This window comes from Crocodylus porosus, unplaced genomic scaffold (assembly GCF_001723895.1).
Source record: "Crocodylus porosus isolate Cpor-Errol unplaced genomic scaffold, CroPor_comp1, whole genome shotgun sequence".
Classification (NCBI taxonomy): domain Eukaryota; kingdom Metazoa; phylum Chordata; order Crocodylia; family Crocodylidae; genus Crocodylus; species Crocodylus porosus.
Genome location: NW_017728912.1, coordinates 16,924,569 through 16,951,612, shown reverse-complemented (window position 1 = coordinate 16,951,612; position 27,044 = coordinate 16,924,569). Strand labels below are relative to the sequence as shown.

The window sequence follows — 27,044 nt, the reverse complement described above, 5'->3', positions numbered from 1 at the left end:
GATCCTATGACCCCAGCTGACTTCCTGCCCTTTGGGCAGGGGGCTGGACTCGATGATCTCCCGAGGTCTCTTCCAGCCCTAATGTCTATGAAATCATGTATAGTTTGTCCACTCTCTAAGTAGGTGCTAAACTGCTACTTAAAAGTGTGGTTATGAAGTATCTGTGCTAAAACTTGCAGCAGTTTCCAAAAAGGTAAAATGCATCAATTCTGGATGAACTAAGTCTGTGGGTATCTGCAACATAATTTATCTTAGAGGTAAATTATTAACTTCAAGGTCATTTCTTTCAAATTTGTTCTTTACTTCCATATGCTTAGGGAGAGCAGGGTCTGACACAAAAGAGGAAGGGAAGGGACCTGGAGTGGGGAAAAAAGTGTGTTGGGGGTAAAGGAGGTAACAGGCTACATGAACGCCCCTTCCCCCATATTTAGGGAAGTGGGACAAATTCAAGGCAAACCTCCAATAATTATTTTCTCTACCTGGAAAATCATTACAAATTTATACATTTTCCACATGTAGAATCTAATTATTGTGGGGGTCATCTTATTTTGAAGTGAATATGGTAATATACAGGAAAGCATCTTTACTCTCTCATTTGCTCCCTCTTTTTCAGTTATGTATCTATATTATGTTAGAGATATTACAGTAGGGAAATATCCCTTCTATTATTAAAGCAGGAAGAAGCAAGCTGTAGAATAGTCATAGATTCATAGATGTAGGGTCCGAAGGGACCTAAGTAGATCTTCAAATCTGACCCCTGCCCTGGACAGGTGAGAATACTGGGCTCATATGACCCCAGCTAGGTAATCATCAAGCTTCCTCTTAAAGACCCCCAAGGGTAGGAGCCAGCACTTCTTCCCTTGGAAGTTGGTTCCAGATCCTAGCCACCCTGACTGTGAAATAGTGTCTTCTAATGTCCAGCCTGAACCTACCCTCAAACAACTTATGGCCGTTATTTCTTGTTACTCCGGGAGGTGCTCGAGTGAACAGGGTCTCTCCCATTCCCCACTGATCCCCCCTGGTAAGTTTATAGACGTCCACTAGGTCCCCTCTCAGCCTTCTCTAGTGAAGGCTGAACAGGGTCCGGTTCCTTAGCCTCTCCTCATAGGGTCTGCCCTGCTGCCCCCGGATCATGCAAGTGGCCCTCCTCTGGACCCTCTCCATGCTGGCCACATCTCTCCTAAAGTGCAGCACCCAGAACTGGACGCAGTACTCCAACTGTGACCTGACCAGTGTTGCATAGAGGAGGAGGATCACCTCCTTGGCCCTGCTTGTGATGCATCTGTGGATGCATGACAAGGTGCGGTTGACCTTACTGACTGTGTCCTCACATTGGTGGCCCATGTTCATTTTGGAATTGATAATGACTCCAAGATCTCTTTCTGCTACTGTGCTTTCAAGTAGGGAGTTCCCCAGCCTATAGGTATGCTGCTGATTCTTACTGCCCAAGTGCAGTACCCTGCCCTTGTCAGTATTGAATCCCATCTTATTCTCATTCGCACACCCCTGTAACCTGTCCAGGTTTAGCTGTATCCTGTCCCTCCCTTCCAGCGCATTCACCTTGTCCCAGATCTTGGTGTTGTCAATGATTTTGAACAGGGTGCTTTTCACCCCCTCGTCCAAGTCGCTAATAAAGAGGTTGAGCAGTGTGGGCCCGAGGACTGAGCCCTGGGGGATCCCACTGCCCACATGCCTCCAGGTCAAATATGAGCCATCCACCACCACTCTCTGGGTGTGGCCCCTCAGCCAATTTGCTATCCATCTGGCTGTGTAGGCATCAATGCCATAATCCCCTAGCTTTTTAATGAGAATGGGGTGGGAAACAGTGTTAAAGGCCTTCCTAGAGTCCAGGAAGACTATGTCCACTGCTACACCTGTGTCCAATGATTTTGTGGCCTGATCGTAGAAGGCAATCAGGTTAGTCTGACAGGACGTGCCTCTAATGAACCCATGTTGGTTGCCCCTGAGCATTGCCTCCCTGCTGGTCCAGATGTGTTCCTGGATAATTTTCTCAAAGAGCTTCCCCAGGATCAAAGTAAGACTAACAGGCCTATAGTTTCCTGGGTCGTCCCTCCTCCCTTTTTTGAAAATGGGGACCACATCGGTCTTCTTCCAGTCATCTGGCACCTGGCTAGAGCACTACAAGTGCTTGTAAAGCCGTGACAGGGGCCCCTCGATAACCCCTGCCAATTCCCTCAGCACCCTGGGGTGGAGAGCATCTGGACCTGCTGATATGAACACGTCCAACCCCTTCAGAAGTTCTCTAACCCAGTCTTCCCTGACCCTAGGCCTGGCAGAGTCTCTCCTGAGTCTGTCCTGAATCTCTGGGGGAGTCCCGGTCCCTGCACAAAAAAGTGTGTAGTCAGTTTTTCTAAGTTGTGTAAAAATCCATGTTTATTTCAATTGTTTTAAAAATTGGCATTCATGATCAAAGCATGGGGTAGTTTTAATGTTGAAGATGATTCATTTTCTCAAACCAAGTAAATCAGTGTTGTATAAAAAGGAAACTCAGGGATAATTGGGCAAAGGTGCTTTGTTTATTGTAGGTTTTCATCTTTATATTCTATGGGTCTTACAGTGTCATTTTCTAAAGGTAATGAAGGCTGAGTGTTATGAAATAGCACTACAACTACTTGAAGAGTTGAGGAGTGGATATACCATTTTTTTTTACAAGATTATATTCTGCTTTTTTCCTAAAGAATAGAATATAATCTATATATACTATTTCTTTAAATAGTACAAAAATCCAGATTTACAAACATAACACAAAACCCATTTTCAGGTGTTCATGAACAAACTAAACAATGTGTATTTTCCCCTTTTCCAGGTCATGTTTAAAAATAGTTATTTAATTTGGGGACAACATCTGATACTAGTGTAGGGGGCTCATAAACCAACCATCATTTCCTTGAAATATGGCTGAATAAGAAGGGCACATGCCCAAAAACTTGCAAAGAAGGATAATTTTTTTGCTGTTTTCTAGTTGGTCTATTAAAAGGTATCACCTCTGAACCAAAAGTTTTAGAGTTTTATATTCCTGGTAAAACTAAATAAGACTGTTATGCTGTTAGGGTTCACATGCAGATCTTGCCTTCTCTATAGAAAAAAGAAAGGATGGGGAAACCAGCTTCAGAAACACATTCTGCTTTTTTCCCTAGTCTTCATGTCTTATTCTTCTTGGTTGATCTGCAGACTTGAGGTCAGGACAGATTACCCTTGCACCTAGCCAGTGCAGTACAAGAAAATGAATCAACTCAGAGCAGTACTGGATATAGTACTATAGAGATAAATATTTTTTCTGAACATGGTGATTTGAGGAATCTATGGAAATCTTATGAAGTCCCCTTAAGCTCCCTTGAAGGTATTGCATCCTTCATTGGAAATAGTTAAAATATAGTAAAATTATTTAAATATGGTAAACAGACAAGTTGATAAAAGATACGGTTTCCACAAATCATATGTCAAGATTAATCACAGTCTAAATTAAACAAAGGCAATTATAGCATGTCATCAGCATCAGAACATACTGCGTCTTCCACTTTGAGCCTGCAGAGGCTAATATGGAAGTTTTTAGAACCTTTTGGACTGCAACTATCTTTCTTTTTTGGTATCAGCATTAAGTCCAACTCAGAGGCCATGCTTAGTGGTAACACTATGGTGTTTGCAAAGGTTTCTTGATCCTTAACATGCTTTTATAAGTTTTGTACTATGTAGGATTGGCTGAATGGAATTTAAAAAGCTGTAAGATGAAATGGTTTATATCAGTCAAAGACACCATTGCATTCCATAGGCAAGTCAATGAAAGTGGATAGAAATAAAGACCACCAGAGTTTAATCAAAATATTTCTTTAAGGTGTTCTGAATTTAATCCTATTTATATTTCATATATAATCATATTAATCATATTTATGATATTGTGGATAAGGGACATAGAAACTGTCAACTGAGCTTAATTCACTGGAGTTAAAGAAAAAGAATTCACTAGAGAAAATGATTTAATGTGCAATTATTCCCTTCTCTTGCTCCCCTGTGGTTTTAACCATGATTAGAGCAAACTTCCTGCTGTGAATGATGGGTTTTCTCAGTGTGAAGGAAACTCTGTGGGTCAACATCAGGACTATGAGTAGGTACATTTAACACCCCCTGGTGTTAAATGACCAGGTCATACATGGGATGCATACAGTCTCTTCTAATCCTGAGTTTATCTTTCTGATCCTATTCCAGAACAGGAAAGCCTAGTTGACAAAACTGTTCTTCTAAGGGCAAATTGATTAATTCTTGAAAATCTGCAGTTGCCACACATTTTTAAGATTGTGAGTGATTCTATTCAGATTGATAAAATTCAATAATAGAAGAATTGTACACGGCATAATATCTAGAAAGGAAAAAAGTGAAACACTGTAGTGTGAGGCCTTAATAGATTAGACACTGAGCCAAGTAAATTAACCAATTAGTGTAGCCATTGGTAATTTGCCATTGGCTATCCTCAAAAGGTTACTGCTATGTGTGTATCCAGATCTGAGGATCCAGCTACAATGGTGAGACCCAGTCCCTAACTACTTTTATATCTTAATACAAGTTTTTTAAAGAGTTTTTTTTATACTGCTAGTCCCTTCCTAGTCCTTGACAGAAGACTCCTCTTCTATGCTATTCAGAATGGTACAGCTTCATTTCACATCATGAGGAGAAAGACTGTGGGCACATCTGCGCAAGCATGCATGTGCGATTTGGGGTGCCGCAAACTGTATGCACTGCATGCGCCCACATTCCCAGCAGAGTTCCTAGCGTCAAAAAAAAATGCGCCAAAAAGAGCAGGGTGGTGCACATGGCTGCAATATGTGCTGTCCAAAACCAGAGCCTGGCCAGCCAGGGCGAGACTGGCTGCCAACCAGGCTTCACACACCCAGACCACAGCTGCTGCAGCCCCAGGAGACCCCCAGGACCCCAAGTAAGGCTGCTGGAGCCAACCCCTTACCTCACCAGGGGCATTTTGGCAGAGTGTGTATGCAAGGGCATGCTCAGGGAGAAGTAGCAGCAGCACAAATATGTGCCACTGCTATTTGTCCCCAGGGAAATACATATTCCTACTTGCGGAGACACGCCCCATGAAGCCCCATGTAGGTTCTGCATTATTAACAGGATAGGTGGCCAAAAGAAGCCATGAGAAACAGTCTCTTGAGCTGTAGTATGTCATACAAAGGCTGCTGTTTTGAAGTCTAGGAGTGACAAATGTACTGTCACAAGCACAAGATATTTCATGCTTTCTCAGTAGGCTCATAAGAAATGACTTTTTATCCTTCCTCTTGCAGCAGTCTTTTATGCCTCACCAGCTGCTGGGCATGAAGTATATGTGTTTGTTATGGCATAGGTACGATGCATGGAACAAGTTTTGGTGTTTTCAAAATAGCACATGAAAAGTGAGTCAGGAAATGTTCTAGGGTCTCTGTGATGCACCCAAAAAGTCATTAAGTAAATGACTCCCCTTCCATCCTCTGACTTTTGTTCTGCAGATAGGGATGCACACCTGTTTCGTGTTACTTGACTAAATTCTGCCTTTTGTTACTCCTCTTAAAGCACCTATGAGGCAATTATGAGTATTAGGGAGCTTGTCATTGCCAGTCGTCTGACCTCAAGTACCTTTAGTGCCAGATAGAACTTCAAAGAAGAGAGCCGCTATGCCTGTGTCTTAAGAAAGGCTGTCTTCTATTGAATGAATTGCTGTTAAATTGCTAACTGATGCCTTAACATGGAAAAGGTGCAGCATGATTGGAAGGAAAATAGATCAGACATGCACTGAGCTAAACCCAAGAATGTCTAAAATCAGGAGGATTGAATCATTATTTACAGCTGGCAGAAAATGACACATAGAAGAGTCTAAGGCCTCTAGCATCCACTTATTTAATGGTGTGATGGGATCTGATCCCTGGTCCCTCCTTCCATGCCCCACATTCTGGGCTTCCCCTGCATGGGCAACTTCAAAGCCAGGTGCCTCAGCCCACAGTCCTGGGTCCAATTTATCCTGTGGCCATCAGGGCAGACAATCAGCTGATTGTCAGTCTCAGACAAGACAGTTTAAGAGTCAAGACTTGGCGCTGTCTGGAGCCAACAATTAACTGATTGCAAAGCACTGTGCCCAGCAACAGTAGGGGTTGTCCCTGGCGAGGGAAGTCCTTCAGCTCCACCTCACCTCCCTCTACCCTACAGTCAGCTGATTGTTGGTCCCAGGGCCATTCTAGACTCTGGTGCAGTCTGGGCCCCAGAACCAATGATCAGTTGATTGTAGGCTCTGGCCACACGTTAAATTTAAGATGCCATACAAAACAGCCATAAAAATACTGGCTATTTTACAATATGTGAAATACTTTTATGACTCATTTTCTGTGTTATGATGCCTTAAATGAGGTGTACATGTAGCACCCTTCCCAATATAACATGAATAGCATGTTAATTGCAGCATAAATATAATAGTGTAGAGGAGGCCTAACACAACTTTAAAAGTAGCTAGGGAATCATAATTCACTTGTAAGTATATTTAGCCTTTGATTCAACTAATAGCACACACAGCTATGTACTGTTGTTTGGCAGTTTTGCTGTTTTGCAAACTTAATCTGCAGTTCTTTTTGCAACAGTGTCTATGACCTAGTACTTAATTGGAAAATGCAAGAAATAATGTTTATTTATGACTTCAGAGATCGTACAATGAATAGTGTTGAACTGATGTACAGAACTGTAAAAATTCTGTCAAGATGGCATCTTAGCCGTTTCATTAATTAAAAGCTTTGATTTACAGTAGAGATTACTTCCTTGTTTTTTGTCATGGTACTATAAAATTTTTATCTTGCTATATGCTACCAGTTAGGCTACAGTCAGAACTAGTTCACCTGTACCCACTATTGAAATGCTTTTTCACAATGATCCTGCTAAGCAGGTCTAATATATGGGTGGGTATAGGACTAGGAGGCAAACCCAGTAGAAATGGTTGAACATAGAAATGCTTTTGATGAATATTTTCATGATGAATATTTTCCCTTTTTGTTGACATTTCAGGGTTTTTTTACATTTGTTTGAGCACCAGTGTTGTGGTCAATAATAAATTTGTGCTTCCGTAGCTCTGTTTGTTTTTTATTCAAACATTTTATGCAAACATTAATTTAGTTTTACAACCCATGTGTGAAGGAGGTAAATAATATACAGGCAGTCCTCGACTTAGAATGTTTCACACTTACAACGTTTCTCACTTACAATTGACACCCGGTTTCAACTTTGTGACATCAGTTTTGACTTTACAACACTTAATATGATGTGATGCCATGACAGCGAACAAGTCACTGTGACCCATCTCCCTGGAGAACATCTGTCCAAACTTCCTTGGACACTTTTTTTAAGAAAGCAGACAAGACTGCAGAAAAACCTGCAGCCAAGACTCCTGAGAAGAATCCAGCCAAGAACCCTTCAAAAAGTCTAGCAAAGTCACCTCAAAGACATCCTTCCAAATCAATGTGATTTCTATTTACATATAAATGTAAACTTGTAATAATGTAACTTTATTACTCATCTATAATTGATTGAATACAAAATAATGGGTTATTTTTGGTGAAAACAGGGTATTGGGCCTTGGTTCAGGAAGCAATCCCCCATATATAACATTGTTTCCTATGGGAAAATGGGTTCCGAGTTACATTTCAACTTAAGATGCCATTTTCAGGAACCAATTGGGTCATAAGTCCAAGGACTGCCTGTATTAATTATGAGGGACAAACAAACATGCATGCATGCATGCGCAGAGACACACACACACAAACAGTGGGCATGTCTACATGTCCAATTAATTCGAAGTAGGGTTACTGCACAGTAAAAATACTGCACAGTAAGCCTACTGGGAAATATATCTACATGTGCTACCTCTTGGGAGCAGATTTGCTCCCATCTTGCTCTGTCCCCCCGTAGCAGCCAGGGGGAGCACAGGTGGCTTCCTGATGTGCATGGGGCAGGAGATCTGCTGCTGCAGAGCTCTCTCACCCCATGCACATGGGGACAAGCCCATCTGGGGCAGGTCTCAGCCAGCTCTGGGGTACACCCTTCCCCCGCAGCTGTTTCCCAGCCCCATGCCTCAATCGGGCAATCAGGACATGGGGCTGGGAAAGAGCTGCAGTGGAGATAACTCTTCCCAGCCTATTCCCTGATCACCCAATTAGGGCCCAAGGCTAGGAAAGAGCTGTGGGGGAGGGGCAGGTCCCTGCCCTGATCTGCTGGTGTGGCAGCTAGTAGTGAGCTCCCAGCTGGGTAGGAATTCCTGCTTACCTGGGGGCAGCCAGAAGCTGTCCCACCAGTGGGGTAGCTAGCAGTGAGCCCCTGGCTGGGCAGATTGGGGCAGCGAGTTGGGATCAGTGGATCAGGACAGCAGGCTGGGACCTGCCCTCTGCCCCCACAGCAGCTCTTTCCAAGCCCTGTGCCTCAATCACCTGATCAGGGCATGGGGCTGAGAGAGCTGTGGGGCTGGGACTTGCCCCAGACCAGTACAGTTCCCGGACAGCCCTGGACTGTGCATGGAAGTCTGCACATGCAGCCCAGAGCTGGCTGAAACCTGTTCTGAAATGGAATGGTTCCCAGCCAGCTCTGGGCTGCATGCACAGACTTCCTCACTTAACCTGGGGCTGGGGAACTCTCCCTGTGTAGGCAGCTTTGAGCCTCAGTGTTGTGATCAAAGCATGGTCTGGAAGATTGCTCCCTACCCCCTGGAGCTGTCTGCTGCTGGAGCAGGCTCCACATCAGCCCAGACTGCCTCCCAGCTCTGGCCACACCAGTCCCGGCCCCGGCTGCCTCCTGGCTGCACTGACCACGTCAGCCTCTGCCACCTCCCAGCCCCAACACTTGCCCCATCTGCCTCCCAGCTGCACTGGTCCTGGTCATGCACTGACGGGGGGGTGGGGCCCAGAGTTGGGCCAGCCTCAGCTGCACTGCCAGGCTGAAGAGGATGGAGTCCCCAGGAACCCTGCGCCCACCCTGCCCCACTTCACATCATCCCCAGGAAGACCCTGGCAGCTCCTCCAGAGGCATGGTGCCAGGCAGCTGAGAGGGGAGGGGCACACGGCCCCCTGATCTTTGCACAAGCCAGGGCAGGTCACAGCTGTGAGCTGGGCTCAGCCTCTGCTCCATGTCTCCATGCCTCACTGCCACCACTTCAAAAGTGGCGGGCACTGCTATGTGCCTCGCTGCCTGGACCGCCCAGCGGTGGGATGCACATGGTGGCGCCTACTGCTTTCGAAGTGGCCAGGATCTGATTGTCCCATGACCCAGCTGGGCCAGGGCCTCAGTCACGGTGAATGGGGGCCAGGCCGGTTCGTGGGACAGTCCCCACAGTGAAAGAGGGAGTGCGCCAGGGGCAGGGGTGAACGATTTCTCTCTTGCACTTCATCTGCCCTCAAGCTGCCCTCTCCCCAAGCCTGCAGAAATAAAAAAAACAGATTAAAAGAAACTTACCTGCCTGTGGCTAGGCCAGGTGTGATCCCGGCTGCAAGCGCTCAGGGTGGCTCAGCATGCCCACACCTCCTCACTTCTGCTGTAGGACCCTGCAGCTGAGCTGCCCTAAGGCAATGCCTGCTGCTACCCCGTATTTTGGGGGGCTGAGCCCTGTTATCCCCCCACTTCCACTGCCTATGTACAGGAGGCCCCTTAGCTGTGGGACCCCCTGCAGCCACAGGTTTTGCAGTATAGGATGCCTGTCCTGACTATGGAGTAGTTCAGTTTACTGCATCTCATGTAGACATGCCCAGTGAGTCAATGGCAAGACTAGAAATAAAATCCAGAGGGCCCTACTTTATAGTTGTTGGCTCTTAACTCTAAAGATGACCAAGGATTTTTGGGTGATATCCTTTATTGGACAGAGAGTTGGTTGAGAGAGATGTAGTAGATTAGCTTTCAGGTACAAAGTGTCTTTCTCCAAGTCTGCATTTTGAGCCTGAAACTTTGTCTAACATCTCTCCCAGCTATACATTTGGTCCAATAAAAGATATTCACATATTTTCTAGATCAGAGGTTTTCAACCTTTTATAGTAAGTGACCGGAAGCAGAGCTTGGGGGGGAGGGGAGGGATTGGGTAGTGTGGGGTAGTGGGTGGCAGTGGCAACCACCATGTGCGAGCTTCCCCACCCCGACATCTGGCCTGCTGGTCGGTGCTTGTGTGGCCTTCAGAGGGGCACTGCTGTCCTTGTCCTGCCCCAGCACTGCTTCTGGGAGGTGGCAGCATGGGGTGGTGGGTGGTAGTGCTCCAGCCCCACCTGCCCGCCTGTGTCTACCCCCTAGGGCATTTCCAAGTACCCCCAGTTGACAATCCCTGTCTTAGTCCATTATGCCTACAACAACACTTGAACCTTCTTAACTTTAAACCTTATCAGGTTTCCAAGGGATCATACCATCCCGGGTTCCCTTGCCTTTGTCTATGTGGACATTTTGTATCAGTTATATTAATATAGCTGTGCGGATACGTATGGAGATCGGAAACCATGAGTTCTACAGTCAAGTGTGTTATCTGTTGCCTGTGGGATAGGGTTCTCTTCTGAGAATGTGTTGAATGTTCCCATGAGAAGTTTACTCAAAATAATAATATGTTTGTAAGCACATACAAGCCCACCCTCTTAAACTGTAAAACATACTGAAGTAGGGAAAAAAGCACTTTGTGGCTGAAATCTGATTTATGGTTTATATTCTGTTAGGGGTGGTATGGAATGGTGACAGGAAGTTTCATGAGAGATGATTAAGTTCTCTTAAATTACAGTGTTATTTACAGAGCTTGACACAAGAACGTTGGGCCTATTTAATTATCCTGAAACAATAATATGAAGCCTCATTAATCATGCAAATAGGCTCATTTTTGTGCCTTTCACTCATATGGATATTGACGTATTTTTATTTAAAACTAGGTATTTCAAAGTAGACGCATGCACACACACTCCATGTGCACAATATAATTAAACTCATATCTATATCTATATACATGTTATGCCCTGGAAAGAAATGATAATATCTGGAGCAGTTTTGTTTAAGAACCTATTTGCATTTCTAGGTGTGTTTATACTTAAATCATACATATACAAGTATATACTTAAGTTATATACAATATTACTGTGGTCTCAGAAAGATAGTCATAACTCTGCAATGTCTTGTTGTTTGAGGATTGATGGTTTGCACTATTTTTATGGCTGTTAAATTTTATGTATGATTTTAAAGCTTTGCCATCTCTACTAAACTTCATTTGACTTTATTTTCACTGCCTTTGATTAAATAAAAGTGATTAAGAAAAATCTTGCTTCTATGTCAGTGTTCATAAAATTTTACTGCCAGTTTTATATCTATCAGTCACTAATGAACATTCCCAGTGTATACTGAGTTATCCTAAAATTATGTAAAAGAATACTAAGAGTGAAAGCCTAGGTAGTTTATAGATCATTGCAAAACAGCAGATGCTTTGATGTGTTAAAAATATTTTTTTAGAATCTGTTTTTTTGTGATCCTCATGATTTAGCTTTGTGACACAGAATGTGGAACAAGGACAGATCATTCTAGCATATTAACACAGAAAACACAAAGTTGTTTCCCTGTATTAGTACTAATGCTCAGTACAAAAGAGTGCCATGCTCAGGAAATACAGCAATTTTGCTAAATTTCACTTGATACATGGTTTCTTTAACACGCTCTTAAATGGCATTTATATTTTTGTGTGTTTATTTGTTATTCATTACTATTAATGTATCAATAAAGACTTAATTACTTGATATTCTGTTGGGTTTTTTTCCTAGAATGGTTTCACTCCTTTATACATGGCAGCGCAAGAGAACCACATTGAAGTAGTGAAATATCTGCTGGAAAATGGAGCCAACCAGAGCACTGCTACCGAGGTACAATATGCATGCCTTTTTACAGATTGTCTTTAATTTGCCCTTGCTTTCAAGATGCGACTGATAGCAAGCAAATATGATTGTCAAACATAATTTTCTGAAGACTAGACCAGATTATGCGTGAAAGTATGTGTGTGAAGACATTGTTTTTCCCTGTGTAGGTATGTGTGATAAGGAAGGAGAAGCTCAGTTGTACGATTCCTGGAGCCACAAGGAGTGTAGAATCTATGTATGAAGGATGTGGCATATGTACTGTTCCCTCATCAAGCCCCAAGGAATCTGAATAAACATTAGTGAACCCTTGTTGGGTATATTCTTACAGCTGTATCAGGCAGAGGAAGCCATGACAGCTTGGCTTTGTTGGGCCTGTACTGCCAGTGTGCTTCTATGCTCTTAGCATGGAAGTACAGGGTGCATCCAGATGAGTGTGCACGAGTGGCTTCCAGCACCTCAAAACTGTTTGAGATGCTGCAAACCACAGGCAGTGCATGTGCAACTATTTGCCATGCTGCAGCGCGGCACCAAAATTTGATACCAGGAACTCCCACTATAAAAAAAAAAAACTGCTGCAAAAAAATCCATGTAGTGCATGCTCCAGGAGCATGCGCCACAGCAGCTGGAGGCTGGATCTGAGCATCTCCACTGGTTTAAGTGACCCCTGGCTCCTTCATCATGCTGGGAGGAGTCCGTTTCCCCAAAGTGGGGCATTTTGCCCCACAGAAAACTTAACATGCAGGAGCATGTACAGTGGCAAAAAGCAACAGCACAAATTTGTACGCCCCTGCATGTGGGATGCACCCACAGGCTGCGTCTGTATGAGCATGGATGTTTGTTTCGCCAGGGACAAGATGCAGTGACACATCTTGTGCTGCTGCTACTTGTCCCTGGGGAATGCCTCTGCCACGCACCCTCTGGCGCGTGGCAGGATACTACAGGTGGGGTAGGGGAGGCTGGAAACAACAACTGTGTTGGCCTTGCTTGAGGTCCTGGGTCATTCCGGGGCTGCAGTCACAGCAATCCTGGATGGTAGCTGGAGTGTGGCTCCAGCCAGCTAGGCTCTGGTTTTGGGCAACTTGCTCTACCTCTGCTTGGGCCACCCTGCTTTTTTTTTTTGCGCAGGTTTTTTTTGACCTTGCGATATTTTAGGGTCAAACCACCCCTCTTTTCCCATGCCGCTACCTCACAGTGCAGGGAACACTGCAGGAACATGTGCGGTGTGTGGTGCCACAGACACGTCAAATACTGCACAGCTGTGCTCATCTGGGTGCTGCCACTGGGTGCAGAGGTAGGTTTTCTTGTGACATTTTTGTCAAATCCCATGAGAGCCTTTAGGAATGAAGTCATTACTATTTCCTTCACCAGCACAATTAGCCATGCTGCTTTACCTGCCCTTTCTACAAGGAAAGCTATCATTTTCTTCCCATTATCCTATATAGTGAAACAGTCCATAGAATTGGATGAGCTGGGCTTTTCATTCAGTCATTTTTTTGAAGCAAATGTAAGCCATTTTGCCTGGAACATGTCATAAAATGTATCCTTATAATGTAAGGTACTGCAAATAATGTTGGCAAAGGATAGCATCGCAGCTCAGCTGTCACATCTTACCTTTCAGAGCCAGTGCTTCTTTTAAATCTCCAAGTACAGCGTACACAGAATTTTTCATGGGTTCATGCAAAATAGGACCAAGGGAAACAAACTAATATAGAAAAGCAAATACTGTGGGCCAAGCTCTCTCCTGTGACTGAAAAACCATGGAGAATGGGCCTCAGGAGGCCCTTGAAGTTTGGGACCTGAGGGCATCTCTGTATGTCTCTTGTCAAGTGTTGGAATATTAAATGTCTCTGTTGTTAACTGGGAAACCAAATATATAAGAGAATGCTTTAATGGGAATAACACTACAGAGCATGCTGCTGCTTCTTCTGATGATCTATTTTCAGCCAATAGATTACATATATATGAGCACACCAAAATTAGAGCCCTGTTCCCTGTTACAGTTATGGGAATCTAGAGTAAACGCCACAGTTGTTGCAAATTGCAGTGCAACAGATAAGAGAATCTACCCATAAAAGGACAGTAGAGACTGGGAAGGCTTTAATTTCTCTCCCAAAGCTCAGTAAATGAGAGAAATGGGAGGTGACGAAGGGAAATCATCTTTAACAAATCTTGCACTCACTGTTTCCCATTGCTCTCTTACTGTCAAAATTGCTTTCCTTCTATCCGAAGAAATGGAAGTGAACAGCTGTTGTTCTATAAATCCTGTCAGCTTTATTACTGATCTTTCCACATATAACATTTGTACAATGTGAAATAGTAATAGGAAAGTTGCCCCCTCTCATCATTTTCATTTTTTTTCTCATCCATCTGTGCCTTTCCTTGCATTTGTTACCTTTCTTCCAACCAGTATGGAAACTCTCCCACTATGGGTTACTTTGGCCAAAGAGCAGATTTGAAATGGTGATGCATTTGTGCAGGCTTTCCTTGCTTAAAAGCTGGACTAGCTGGGGCTAACAGCTGCATTACTTGCTCTTCAGTCAGTGGATACTGTAGCATTTGGTGATGGCTTTAAAATAATCCTTTCTTTGCTTTGCATTGGTTGAGATCGTATTACTGTTAGAGCTTTTTGAAGATATAAAATCTTGTGCGAATGCCAGGCAACTTGGCAGAAACACACAGTTTGCAAATCAATCATGACAGAACCTTGGAACTCAACGATCTAAGTCCACTTACAATCCTTATCCACCTTCTCTAGTTTTGTCACAGAAGTACTTTGTACCTTAGTTTTGTGCTTGGGATTGATAGAAATATATCTATTAGCAAAAGGAATCTGTAGGCCATCACAGTTTCAACTAATCTGGTTGTAGTCTGATCTCAAGCGTCCAAACATCCCTGAGAGTCATATGTGTTTCCCCCCCCTGGGTGCATCTATATGAGACATTAAATGCACTGTAAACTAATTCGCTCATTGAAGTGTCACAGCAAAAGCCATGCTATTGTGCTAATACGCAATAGAATTATTCTACTGCACATTAGCATCACTTAAAAGGCATGCGCCGCTGCTATTGTACTGTGCATTGAGTTAGCACCTGTTATTACAGGTGCTAAACTTAATGCGCTGTAACTACAGCACATAAATGCATGTGTAGACATGCCCCCTGACTCCTCAGCTCTGCTAGGGCTTTTAAGATTAATAGTTTGCATGCATATGGGTAGTGTCAGGAAATGGCCTCAGCTGCTTCCTGCTCCATAGGTAGATGTGATCCTGCTGTTTTTGGGGGGGTAAATAACTATGTTAAGAAAGAAGCAAGATTATTTTTGATAATATGTTTTATTAGACCAAGTGTATTGTCCAATTTTTCAAGCACTAAGTGCCCCCCAGTCCTGGCAATGGAGGACACTCTGTGCCCAAAAGTTTCTAACATGTCTCCCAAGTATACAGTTGGCCCAATAAAAGATATCGGGGGAAGGGGTATACCCTGGCTTTTCATATATTTCTTGGACCAAAACTCCATCCCTACTACATCATATGTTAAACAAAATGGGCATGACAGCCAGAACTGGAGGTGCCACTGAAATGACATCCATGTCAGACAGAAACTGACATTGGCTCTAGCAGGGGTGTCAAACACATGGCACATAGCTGGATCTAGCCATGGAGCTGTAGGATCTGGCCTGTAGCCCTCTGGACTGACGGCACATGCCACATAGGGCACACGCCATCCCTGGCCCTCCACACTGTATGCGTTGTGTGGGCTGGACTCAGTGCCCTGTGTGCTGCACATAGCACAGGGGACCAGCACAGGGCATGCACTGCATACAATATCCTGTCAGACTAGGCTCCGCTGGCTCTGGTACAGCCCCATGGCCTGACCTCAATCAGCGCCAGAGCCTGCATGCAGAGCCAATCTGGTGGGACGGCACATGCAGCCCATGCCCTGGACCCTCTGTGCTGCATGCAGTGCCAGGTCCAACCCATGTTCTGTACGGAGTGCAAGCCCCAGGGCAGAGCCAGGGACAACACATGCTGCTTGCAGCGTGTGGGCCAGACCCAGTGTCACAGGCCCTCCACATGGAAGAAGGGCTCAGTCCCAATCTGGCCCACAAACCAGCCCAGCTACTCTCATCCAACCTGTGAAACTCCATAAGTTTGATGCCCTTGGACTAGAACACAACAATGCTCTGTCTCAAAAAATAGTACAGTAGTGCTGAATGGGGACCCCTGGAAAGAAAGTTTATGGGAAAAAGGGTATGTGTTCAACATCTGAGGTTCCCTTATGTAGATGTAGCCAATAATATTGAATTCTGTGGTGCTTTTGTGATGTGAATAAGTGGGAATGAGGATGAGACCACCTAACTCAGTTTCACATTTGTCCTGCTAATCCAGGATTTGCTCTCATGTTTCCGGAGGTGAAAGGTCAGTGCACTAAGCCATCTCTCTACCTAATCTACCCTAGCCTTAGAATTACAATTCAGCTGTTCCTTCAGCTGTTCATCCTCTTTAATTCACAGCAGATAAATTAATCTCTGTCGAGTAAGTAGCTATAACAGGATACATTTACAACATCAAGCCAGAATTCTATGCAAAAAGTAGTAAAAAGGTATTAGATTACCAAGGGATGAACCTGGTGTGGTAAATCTGGGAAATACCTCGAAAGTCTGAATGTTTATCTAGATGATTTCACGTTTTTACAGCTCCTCAGATTTTTCTTTCTCTCTCTCATATCTTTCCCTTTCTCTTTCAAACCCAATCAAATTCTTCTTCTTCTGACCCAACTCCCTCAATCTGCTCCCTTTCTTCCTTTTGATGATGGGCATCAGTCAAATTTATCCTACTGGCTTCAACATGATAATTCCCTCTCCCAATGCTTCTCTCTCCATTTCATACTCACCTACCATACATCTTATCCCCTCATCCATCCCTGACCAAATTCAAGGTCTATGTTTTCTTTTAGGCTATGTGTATGTGCCTAAACTGCGGTTTGGTGTGTGGTTGTACACAGGTACACATGCTCAGGATACTTGTAATCCAACTTGTTTAAGCAACGAAGCTGTGACGACATGGTGATATGGGCTTCAGTGTCGATTGTGCAAGCCCTCTAGGGTTCTGGATACTTACTTTGGGTGGCTAAAGTCCATGATGTTGTGTCATTGTTTTGATTAACTGTGTCTGTTGATGCTTTGGTCAAATCACCACCTGCAGAGCAGACTTAGCCTTGGTGTTTTGTAAGCGTGAGATTTCCAGATACATCGGGTATTAACCTAACTGTTCCCAGTAAAATGCACTTCGTGGATGCTTTAAGGCAAAATTGAGATATTTTTTGTGCCTTCTATGCTGGACAGTTCACTGGAAGTCATGACCCACAGGTTGAGAGTGACTGGGAAGCTACATTTCACACATTTCTGTGTGTGAACAGTGCTGTGTGACTGATGTTGTTGCACCATTCATTTTATGGAGTATATTTTGTTTTCCACTCTTATCAGGATGGCTTCACTCCACTAGCTGTTGCATTGCAGCAGGGACACAATCAGGCAGTGGCCATTCTTCTGGAAAATGACACCAAGGGGAAAGTGAGGCTGCCAGCTTTACATATTGCTGCCAGAAAAGATGATACCAAGTCAGCAGCTCTCCTTCTGCAGAATGACCACAATGCTGATGTCCAGTCCAAGGTAAAAAAGCTTCATCCTGGAGGTGGCCAGGGTAATCATGAGACTGAACATTTCTGGGGATGGGGCACCCATTTTAAAATAAGAAGCCAAAGTAGCTTCTTCTGTGGTAAAAAAGACATTGCTAAATCCAGGATCACCCTGGAAAATATCTGCTTTGCCACGCTTGGCTATATATTTTTGATGCATGTTGTCCCTTTGGAAATCTGCTTTCCTTCATTATTTATGGACAAGAAGAAACAAGAGTGGAAGCAGATAACTGAGTTCTCCATGTTAAATAAGATATGGCTTGGGGCCCATGGGAGCATGGGTTGTATGTGGTGTTAATGCATGCTTGAATGGCTTTTCCCGTAATAACAACATAACTCATTTCAACAAGCAACTTAGTTTGCTATTTCCCAGCCAATCTGTAATATCTTTCCTCTTTTTTTCAAATGATGCTGCATCAGATGATGGTGAATAGGACAACTGAGGTACCGAGATCCACATTTTTTTAATTACTTTTTAATTAGTAACTTCTGCTCTTCTTTATGCAGCCATATTTCTTTTCTGTTTTAGTTAGCACTAAAAATGACAGTTAAGGAGTTTTTTTTTCAACCCATACAAGTGATAGAAACTATGAAGCACCAATCCTATTTTTATTCCTCTTTTGTAATTTTTTTCTGCTTGTGTTGTTATGATGAAATCAACTAAAAAGTCTTCACATTTAGCCAAAAGGAAGAAGGGATCGAGATAGAGGTACAAAAACAGGTATTTTAAAACTCAGTAAGAGTAATTATGAGAAACATTCACTAGGCATATTAAATGAGGACTCTTAGGACACCTGCCAAACCAATACCACGGCAAAAATTAATTTCTTTGTCAGTAAAGAATCTGTCCTGGGTTAGGGATATGCCAGTTTGTTGTAGGTGTAACAGTATGTGAGCTTGGCACGCAGTGTTTTGAATATTTTTTGAAAAAGGACTAAACCAGTTAAGAGCATAGATGTAAAATGTGACCAAAATATAAAACGTGATAAACAACCTGTTAGCGAGTTAGATGTATCACATTTTATGTATTTTCTGTGCAGGAAAGCTGAAAAGATAATACATAAAGGAGTGCGTTCCAAGATGAAGACTTGTTCAAAGTACTTGTATCTGTAGTAACAAATAGAATGGAGAAATCATTTCAATAAAATGTTTAGAAGTCAATAGGAGGCAGCGAATAGACATATCCCTGTATAGTTAAAATTTTCATATAGAGATTGCCATCATATTTTTAAGTTATTTCTAGAAGTACTGGTTCTGAAAGCAGTACCAACGGAAATGTTGTGTCTGTTGTACTGATTGACTATGCGATACTTAGAAAATACCACCACCATAATGAAAAGGAATTGTTTCCAAAATGCAGTCACTAAGTTGTGTCTATGCTCTTTATGCTTAAGCAGTTGCGTTGGTGGGGGGGTGGTTGTGTATGTGAGGTGAGGGAGCCAGCTTTACATGTGAGCACAGGTGTGAATGTGTCCAGCACTTACAAGGCATGTTCATGATAGCCTACCCCTAGCAATAAGGTCAGCAGTTTAAAGAGTGCATGATTCTGCTTAGACTTTGCTCACCTCAGGCCCGACTTTGAAATGAACAGAATGAAATTAAAATAATGGGCTGACTGTTGCATCTTTTGGGAATAAAGTTGCTTCCAGTATGTAACATCCCCGGTGTTTTGCTACTGCATGCACAGGTTAAAATGCTGATCCCTACACTAAAAGTTACAGGTTTTAGTATGCAATATAGGATTTTCTAGAAACAGAAAACATTTCACTCCTCCCTCCATAATCAACAGCAGGAGAACACAAAGAACACAATCTAAGCAAGTCTAGGATCTTCTAGGGAAGACTTTATTAAAAAGGGCCTATCTACTCCCTATAAACATTGAATGTTCTGCTACTTTTTGGGTGTGTGCCCTTGTTGCCCTGTGATGACATTGTTACTGTGCTGTGCTTTAGGACTTCCTTTTATTACTAAAGCACAGTGCAATAACTGCCTGTACTGCACAGTGTGCACACTGCACAGTTAGTTTTAGCCACTACTTCACCATATCAGCATGCTAAAACAGGGGAGTGTGCCATGACAGCAAAGTAGCTGATGGTCATGTGTAGACTCATGTGATCACTTCATCACTGTAGCGTGTAGTGTGGCGACATAGCACATCAGTACGGCAACGTAGGGTGACGTGTAGACGTGCCCTTTTTCTACACTAGAGGTTTACTCAGTGTTCTTGTTTGAAATACACTACCCTTTTGCCATCAGGACTTGCAATAGAGATGATACCTTTAATTAGTTCAACAAGATTTTTGCCAAAAAAAATCTTTAATTGCAGGCTTTCAGGCACAAACACCCTTCATCAGGCATTGGAGAAAAGATTGTAAAAGTTCTCTTGGGTAGCACTACCCTTTTCCATGCTGTTTATAGCATTTTGTATTCTGTAGAAGCAGCAAGCACATCCTGTCCCAGAGGCAGTTACATTTTTGTGGCATTTTGGCATTATTTAGTTGGGGAAATACTCTGGGGTCTTTTCAGTATAATGTTATATGGAAAATGGAAAATGTTACCGTTAATTATAGTGTAATTATTGCTGCCTACCAACAGTGAAGCACCTTGAATACTTGAAAGATGGTATGATTGCTATTTTCTCAGATGAAGATGGGAATTCTTTGCTAAAATATGCTGCTCTAAGAGAAATTTAGGGGTTTGCTGTTTGTTAGACAGAAGTACATTAGGAAACAGTAAAATGTGATTTTTTGCAAGGGTGCACTGCTTCTGTCTTTTGATAACAGAAAAAGACTTGCATTTGAAATATTTCTTTTGCCAGTGGCCAACAGTATAGACTTACAGATAATGAAAAAGAAGAGCTTTCTGTAGTAGGGGAAACCTGCATTCATTTTCTGTTCAAGACCCTGTTCCATATTATAGAACACCAAGTCAGCTTAACATAACTGTTTGCTGAAAGCTGTTAAAGTCTCTAAGGAAGCTGATGATGTAGCATTGATGAAATGCCTTCCCTAACTAAAACTGCTTCCTTTTGTAGAGTGGCTTCACACCTTTACACATAGCTGCACACTATGGAAACGTCAATGTCGCGACACTTTTGCTCAACAGAGGAGCTGCAGTGGACTTCACAGCCAGGGTATGGAGAAACCTTCTTCTCTTCTTAGATGGGATGCTCAGTGAAAATGGGATGGTAACTTTGTTTACAATTTACATCAAAAGCAGGGTGCAAAGCAAAGTGCAGGTAAAATTTTACCATGTGCTTAGATGACTTTTTGCACAAATCTCTTTAACAGCAGCTTCTGGCACTTAAGCAGAATGCTCAGGAGATCAATGGCAACACATTTTTATTCCAAAATGGAAAGTATACAAGGATATAAATGTTTACCTTGTGTTAACTCATTTAAAGTTTCTTGCCCCCGTCAACTATATTATACATATGTATATAGCATCCGCAGTCTTAACCCTGTCCCATAAATTTTCAGTATTTATTGGAGTAAGTTGATTTTACCTTTTCAGTGTACACTACACTTCTATGTGAATATATCTAAAGCACCATACATTATACATGTGTACATGAAACAGAATATGAATACTGAAGAATTAAAAGCACTCTCTGCATGAAAAACATCTGCACAGCTTGGATCAGAATTTCTCAACCAGGGTGCCAGGGCACCCTAAGGTGCAGGGAGATCCTTTGAAAGGTGTACAGGTAGTGTGAGGAAATAAATGAGGTGTGAGGAGATAAGCAGATCAGGCTCTTCCTGCCTAGCTGCTCCCCCACCTCACTGCGTGGCCTCTTGGCAAGGAGGTATGCACTATAATAAATATATTTACTTCTGAAATTGGGTGCTGCTCCATTCACAAAAGTTATGCAGGGGTACCTTGAGTCTGATGAGGGTGCCTTGAATCCAAAAAGGCTTAGAACCACTGGCTTACATAATACAATCCATTTATTATTGTATAGTACATATTTGCGGTAAATCATCTAGTATCAAAAAGGTACCTGATATAAATATGTGTGTGGCTATCTCCACTTAATCTTTTGTTTCACTTGCATTGCCGGGGTCTTACTGAATTCTTTTGTGAAGCATTGCCTTTTGGAAAGATCGTATGTTTATCTGATATCCTAACTAACATACATTTTCCCTACCTGAGATGCCTGCAATTAGACAATTTTTCTGCCTAATTAGGACCTGGCTTTTGACACTGACTTTGTTATGCTAATAAGGTCCCTTTGTGCCTGAACTAACATGCTGTGCATGCTGCAGTGATCTAAATGTATCATTGTGCAGTGAATATTAACTAATTGAGGCTTTGATGTATGGTTATTTATTTGTTTTACTGTGAGATTGTGATGTTTGGTGTTTGGGCAAGTGTCGTTCTTTGTATCCCAAAATTCAGAAAAGGTACATGTCTAAAAAAAGCCTTTCTAAAGAGCTGTAGCTCAAATGATGTGTGTGCCTAGCTCAAGTTCATCCTTGTTTATTCTCTATACTTATTTATGTTCCTCTCTTTTGTGATCCAAAGACAGAGTCATACCCATTATACACTTCAAAGTCCATCATGCTCTTTGTTTGTTCTTTTCATGGTATAGAATGGAATCACCCCACTGCATGTGGCTTCCAAAAGGGGAAACACAAACATGGTGAAGCTCTTGTTGGATCGTGGAGGGCAGATCGATGCCAAAACCAGGGTGAGTGTTTCTGTTCCCTGAATATTGTGTTATCACTAATATGTGGGGGGTTTTAGCCAAAGGCTGGGAATGCCAACATTCAAAGTTAGTGAAATTTTGCTTCATTGATAGTGCCTTTCTTGACTTTTCTTCAAAAAGTGAACACGATATTTTTGTATTTTCTTGCATACAGCATGCTCCAGAAAAAGAAATGTTTTCCAGAATTATGGCTCAATAGAGCAGGGACAGAACCTAAACTTCAGATGACTCACCCTGCCTTGCCTGCTTAACGAAAGCTGAAAACCTAGCTGTTACTGAAGATATCATGGGTGGATCTATGCTTTTGAAAAGAGCTAGAGTTCTAGGGCTATGAAACAGGAGAGAGACCAGGAGCAGCCAGCATAGAGCAAAATTGCCCTGAGTAAAGTTGCCTTGATTAACAGAACATGAAGACCTTTAAAAACAGGAAACAATTGTTAACACTTGTGGAGTAAAGGGGAATGAGCCATTTAGTCCATTGATTCCCTCAGCTGCCTGAATAGTAATACCACAGCTACAGCATTCTGGAGGAGGGATCAAAGCAGGGTGCTTCTGTCTTGAGAAAAAAATCAGCTCCCCCACATAAGACCTCAATTTGGAGGAGGGCGTTGAATTAGGAGTGGGGGAAAGTGTGTGTTGTATGCAAGAAAATACAGTAGATATCACTCGAGAGAAAATGCTTAGGTGAATACAACTCAGAACTGTTGAACAGTTTCTTCGCATAATGAAACCTGTTTTGACATGTCCAAATTTTCAAAGGTAGCTCCAACAATTTGTTCATAAAAATATCCTAGGGAGTTATTTCATATTCAGAATCCTACTTTTGTATTTAAAGATCGTTGTTTGATCTAAGGGAAGATTTCTCCAACCGTTAACATGTCATACAGGGAAATGGGGCCCTAAAGGCACTCCCTAGGTCTGCTGTGCAGTGTACCTTGTACCTGTATCATAGGTTACCCAATGGGAAGAGGCACACAATCCTAGTGATCCGACTGCTCATCCCCACCCTCAGTACAGGTGGGTGGAGAATGGTTTGAAATTCTGGCTTAGCCCAGAAGGCATTAGCCACCAGTTAATTCTGTTTTGCGGAAGTGAGTGGTCTCTTACTGGTCTGTATCAGCGGCAAACCTTTTCCCCCAAAGGAGGTGGGGAAGGAACTAGAAAGAGACTTGTGTGACTTGAATTCATACTTTTTTTTCTGATCTGCACCTGGGGCAGCAAACCTATAATTTACCCCTTAGGCAAGGTTGGTTTTTCCAGTCATTTCCAGACAGCAGGCATGACGTAACAGTTTACGGGGGAGGGAGGCTTGATTTTGTCAAATTGCATTTTGGAGTAATTTCTGAAAATGTAGTTCCTTGTGCTAAGTGATCACTCCTCTTTTTCAAACAGGTTACTCCCTGAAACAATTGTTCTGTTCTTAAAGAACTGTGCCTTTGCTAAACATGTTGTTCATTCTCAATACGGCCAGCAACCAAAGGCAGGTTAAGATCATGTCAGACCTGAGCCTAGATTTTGAAAAGCCACTGGGCGTTTGGATGTTAGAATCAGGGCTTTATGTTTGACCAGTATATACATAAGAGACATTTGCATTCATATCATGAATTGAATTTCAAATATCACTCCAAAGTTCAGATGAAGTTTGGATATAAAAGTTTGATTGGACTCTTTCTCAGCCACAGTATAATTAACATTGGAAAGCCTGAGACGGTGGCAGCCATTTCAAAACCTGTATAATCCTAATAATAATCTCTGTTGCATTTTAGAATATATTGCTCACAATAAACAGCTCTTCAGATTGTTTCAAACCCTCCACTGCACTGTAACCATAAATTAATTTAATCGGCTGTCTACTGCTTCATATGCTACAAGGGCAATAACAATTATCTTATAATTAAGTGTATGGTTAGGATTTGATGTGTGAGTCTGTAAGGACGTGTGGCACAATCATCTATGTCTGTACAGTTTATGAGAAAATGTTACCATTTGTGATATGGGGTGGATAAATTATTCAGGGGCAAATTATCCAAAATGTGTATCTAAAATATGTGGGTAAAACATGCACAATCAAGATCTAAAATGGTAATTGTGTACCACAAACAAAATATTTGCAAATAGGCATACATTGGACAGTTGTGTGCAAATGCTGTTTCATGCAGGGAATTATGATTTTGAATTCAGAGTGATGCATAGACATTTCATGCACAAAATTTAGGTTTGGAAAATTGGCTTAAAATATTTCTAAATGGAACTTTGGAATAGTTTTGAGAATAGCGTCTCGTATTTTATAGACTCAAAATACATTCCTAGCAGCTAAGTTTAAGTGTATTCTGAATGAATCCATACAAATAGGACGTACAATTTCCTTGAAAGGATCTATCTTCAGGAGAATGGCCATTTTCTTGGCTTATTGTCCCCTGTCAGTTTGTAGATTAGCTCAAAACTTTTGGCATGGAGACACTGGTGAAATCTTCAAAGTATCCCAAAGCACATATGCTTTTATTTGCACAGTTAGCAGCTTTACCTTGCTTTCATTTTCTGCCTTCTCACTTCTCAAAGACATGCTGGAGAAGGCAGCTGTGTATACATCACAGCGTGGGAGATTCCAGAGCTTTGGTTTTGTTTTTCAGCGTGTGTCTGTGGCGTGCTGATGTCCTCATGCCAGCTTTTTATATGGTCTTGGTGTCTCTTTCTTTTCCCTTTGCTTTGTCCGCATGCCTTGTGCTTTGCTATGGCCGTGAGTATGTAGGGTAATGAAGAGGTAGGTTGTGTGTTGCATGCAATGCATATATGTGTATTGTACTGTAAAGGAAAGACTTCTGCCTCCTCTTTCTTGGTACTAACATGCTTGCACCTCCATGTGTTCCTTTCCATTTATCCTGAGAAGCATTTACATTTTTGTAGCAATTCAGGGTAAAAATGGGAAGTAGTCAAATGAAATGTATTAGGATATTTCATCTGGCAGCTTGGGTCTTTATATTTGGTTGCCATGTCACATTAGAACAAGTTCTATGGCTTTGAAAGCATTCATTAATTTCATTCATTTTATTTTTCAGTTTTCTTTACTACATGGCATTTGGTGATACATAAATCAAAAAGGGAAGGTTAATTTTAATAGATTTTAAATGAGTCTCAAGTATTTTACAATTATTTTACAATTATGTCTCTAAGTATTTGGAAAAGTGCTACAGAATGAATTCCTCTGGAAGTTCTTACACTTGTAGTTAAAAAATAAATCTTTAAAAATTAGTAATTTATGGGAGCGTCCTAGAACTTTGATAGTTGTCACTGGTACATATACATATATATTTACATATACATAATTCTCAATACCATTATGCTTTTGCATCGGAGACTGAGGTTTTTAAAAGAAAAAATATATTTTCAGGAATTGCAAATAGTATTTTCTGCTTGCAGTAGAGATATATATATAACTTTGGGACGTAATACGATAGCCAAAATCCTGTTTTTTTTTTTTTTTTACTGCAAAGTCGGGGGGAAGAGGGAGAGAGGGAGAGACAAATAACATGCATTTGGGGGGAGGGTTATTTATCTTTTTGACCCTTTAATGCAATGCTACTCTCATGTCTTTACCATCCTAATGGCATTTCCTTATTTACGTCAAATTATAATATCATTCAAAGGCCCCTGCTACACATTACATATATTACACAATTTACTGGTCAATCACATGCTAAATTTAGAACAGCCACCTATGCAAAGTAATTATCACACTAAAAAATAGCCATCCATCTTTAAAAAGAGCCGACCAGATACAAAGTTAATGCTTGAAAATGTGTAACAACTGTATAGCTGGTTTCAACAGCTTTCATTTGAATGTGTAGGTGGGCCCTAACAAAGGTAGATGAACAAATACACCCGTAATCGTCTAAAATGTTGCTTAGTTGCATTAGCTTCAATTTGATGTTCTTGGGTATGAGAGGTGTTATGCTCTGTAATGAATGTATAGCTCCCAGTACATTGTGACAGAATTAGAATAAAAAATAAATAATAATAATTGTACTTCATCTGGACAAAATCCCAAACTTTAAATATTAGAATATAATTAGACAAGATTACTTGGTCCAATAATTTCCCTTAATTGGGTGTTGTAGTTATGGAGCTCATCAATATTGGCAGTTTTCCTCCTGAACATTGCCAGCTCCCTAATTTAACATTTGCTTGGTTAGGAATTTTCCTTTTTAGAGTCATCTCCACAGGTAAAGATTCTGGACGATGTAGACAAGCAGTAACGCACCATAGCTTTTGGGTCTTGGGAACTGGTATCAAAGATAGGGAGAATGGAGAGCCTGTTGGGAACAGGTAGTAAGTAATACTGATATGTGTTATCATCTACTATAAGGGTGAAAAATAGAAGTGCTCATGTTAAGCGAGGCACTTGAGAACACGTTAAGTGAGAGAGAACTCGGGAGTTGAAGGGAAAGGAAGCCAATGAGAAGCTAGCAGAAGTGTATACATATCACACAGAATTATGAGTCTCCAGGAAAATCACGACTGAGGAAGAGTCATAAAAGTAACTTCAGAAAAGGTAGTGAAGGCATTCGCACATGTTGGATTGACAGTGAACCAGTTTCTGAGAATCATTCACTTTTTCCTCAGTACAGATTAAACTTGGAATCTGTTGCTCTTCAGTTCCTTTCATGAGCATAAGGAAACCTTTTAGATCAGGAAAGGATTTCTGCCATAATAGGACTGTCATGATTTTCTATCAGGACACCATTGTGATAGGCT

The 27,044-nt window shown here is 42.0% G+C and overlaps 1 protein-coding gene across 11 annotated transcripts in view; it reads left to right on the top strand.

Annotated features, from left to right (window-relative positions):
* Positions 1-27,044, top strand: part of ANK2 (ankyrin 2) — a 550,591-nt gene that overhangs the window by 364,672 nt on the left and 158,875 nt on the right. For 10 of the 11 annotated variants that reach the window (XM_019534075.1, XM_019534077.1, XM_019534078.1 and 7 more), the window contains exons 5-9: positions 11,796-11,894; positions 17,373-17,558; positions 18,005-18,028; positions 20,619-20,717; positions 22,176-22,274. In XM_019534075.1, coding sequence (XP_019389620.1) covers positions 11,796-11,894; positions 17,373-17,558; positions 18,005-18,028; positions 20,619-20,717; positions 22,176-22,274 — 507 coding nt within the window. The remainder of the gene's footprint in view (positions 1-11,795; positions 11,895-17,372; positions 17,559-18,004; positions 18,029-20,618; positions 20,718-22,175; positions 22,275-27,044) is intronic. The other variant, XM_019534083.1, reaches the window with a different exon arrangement.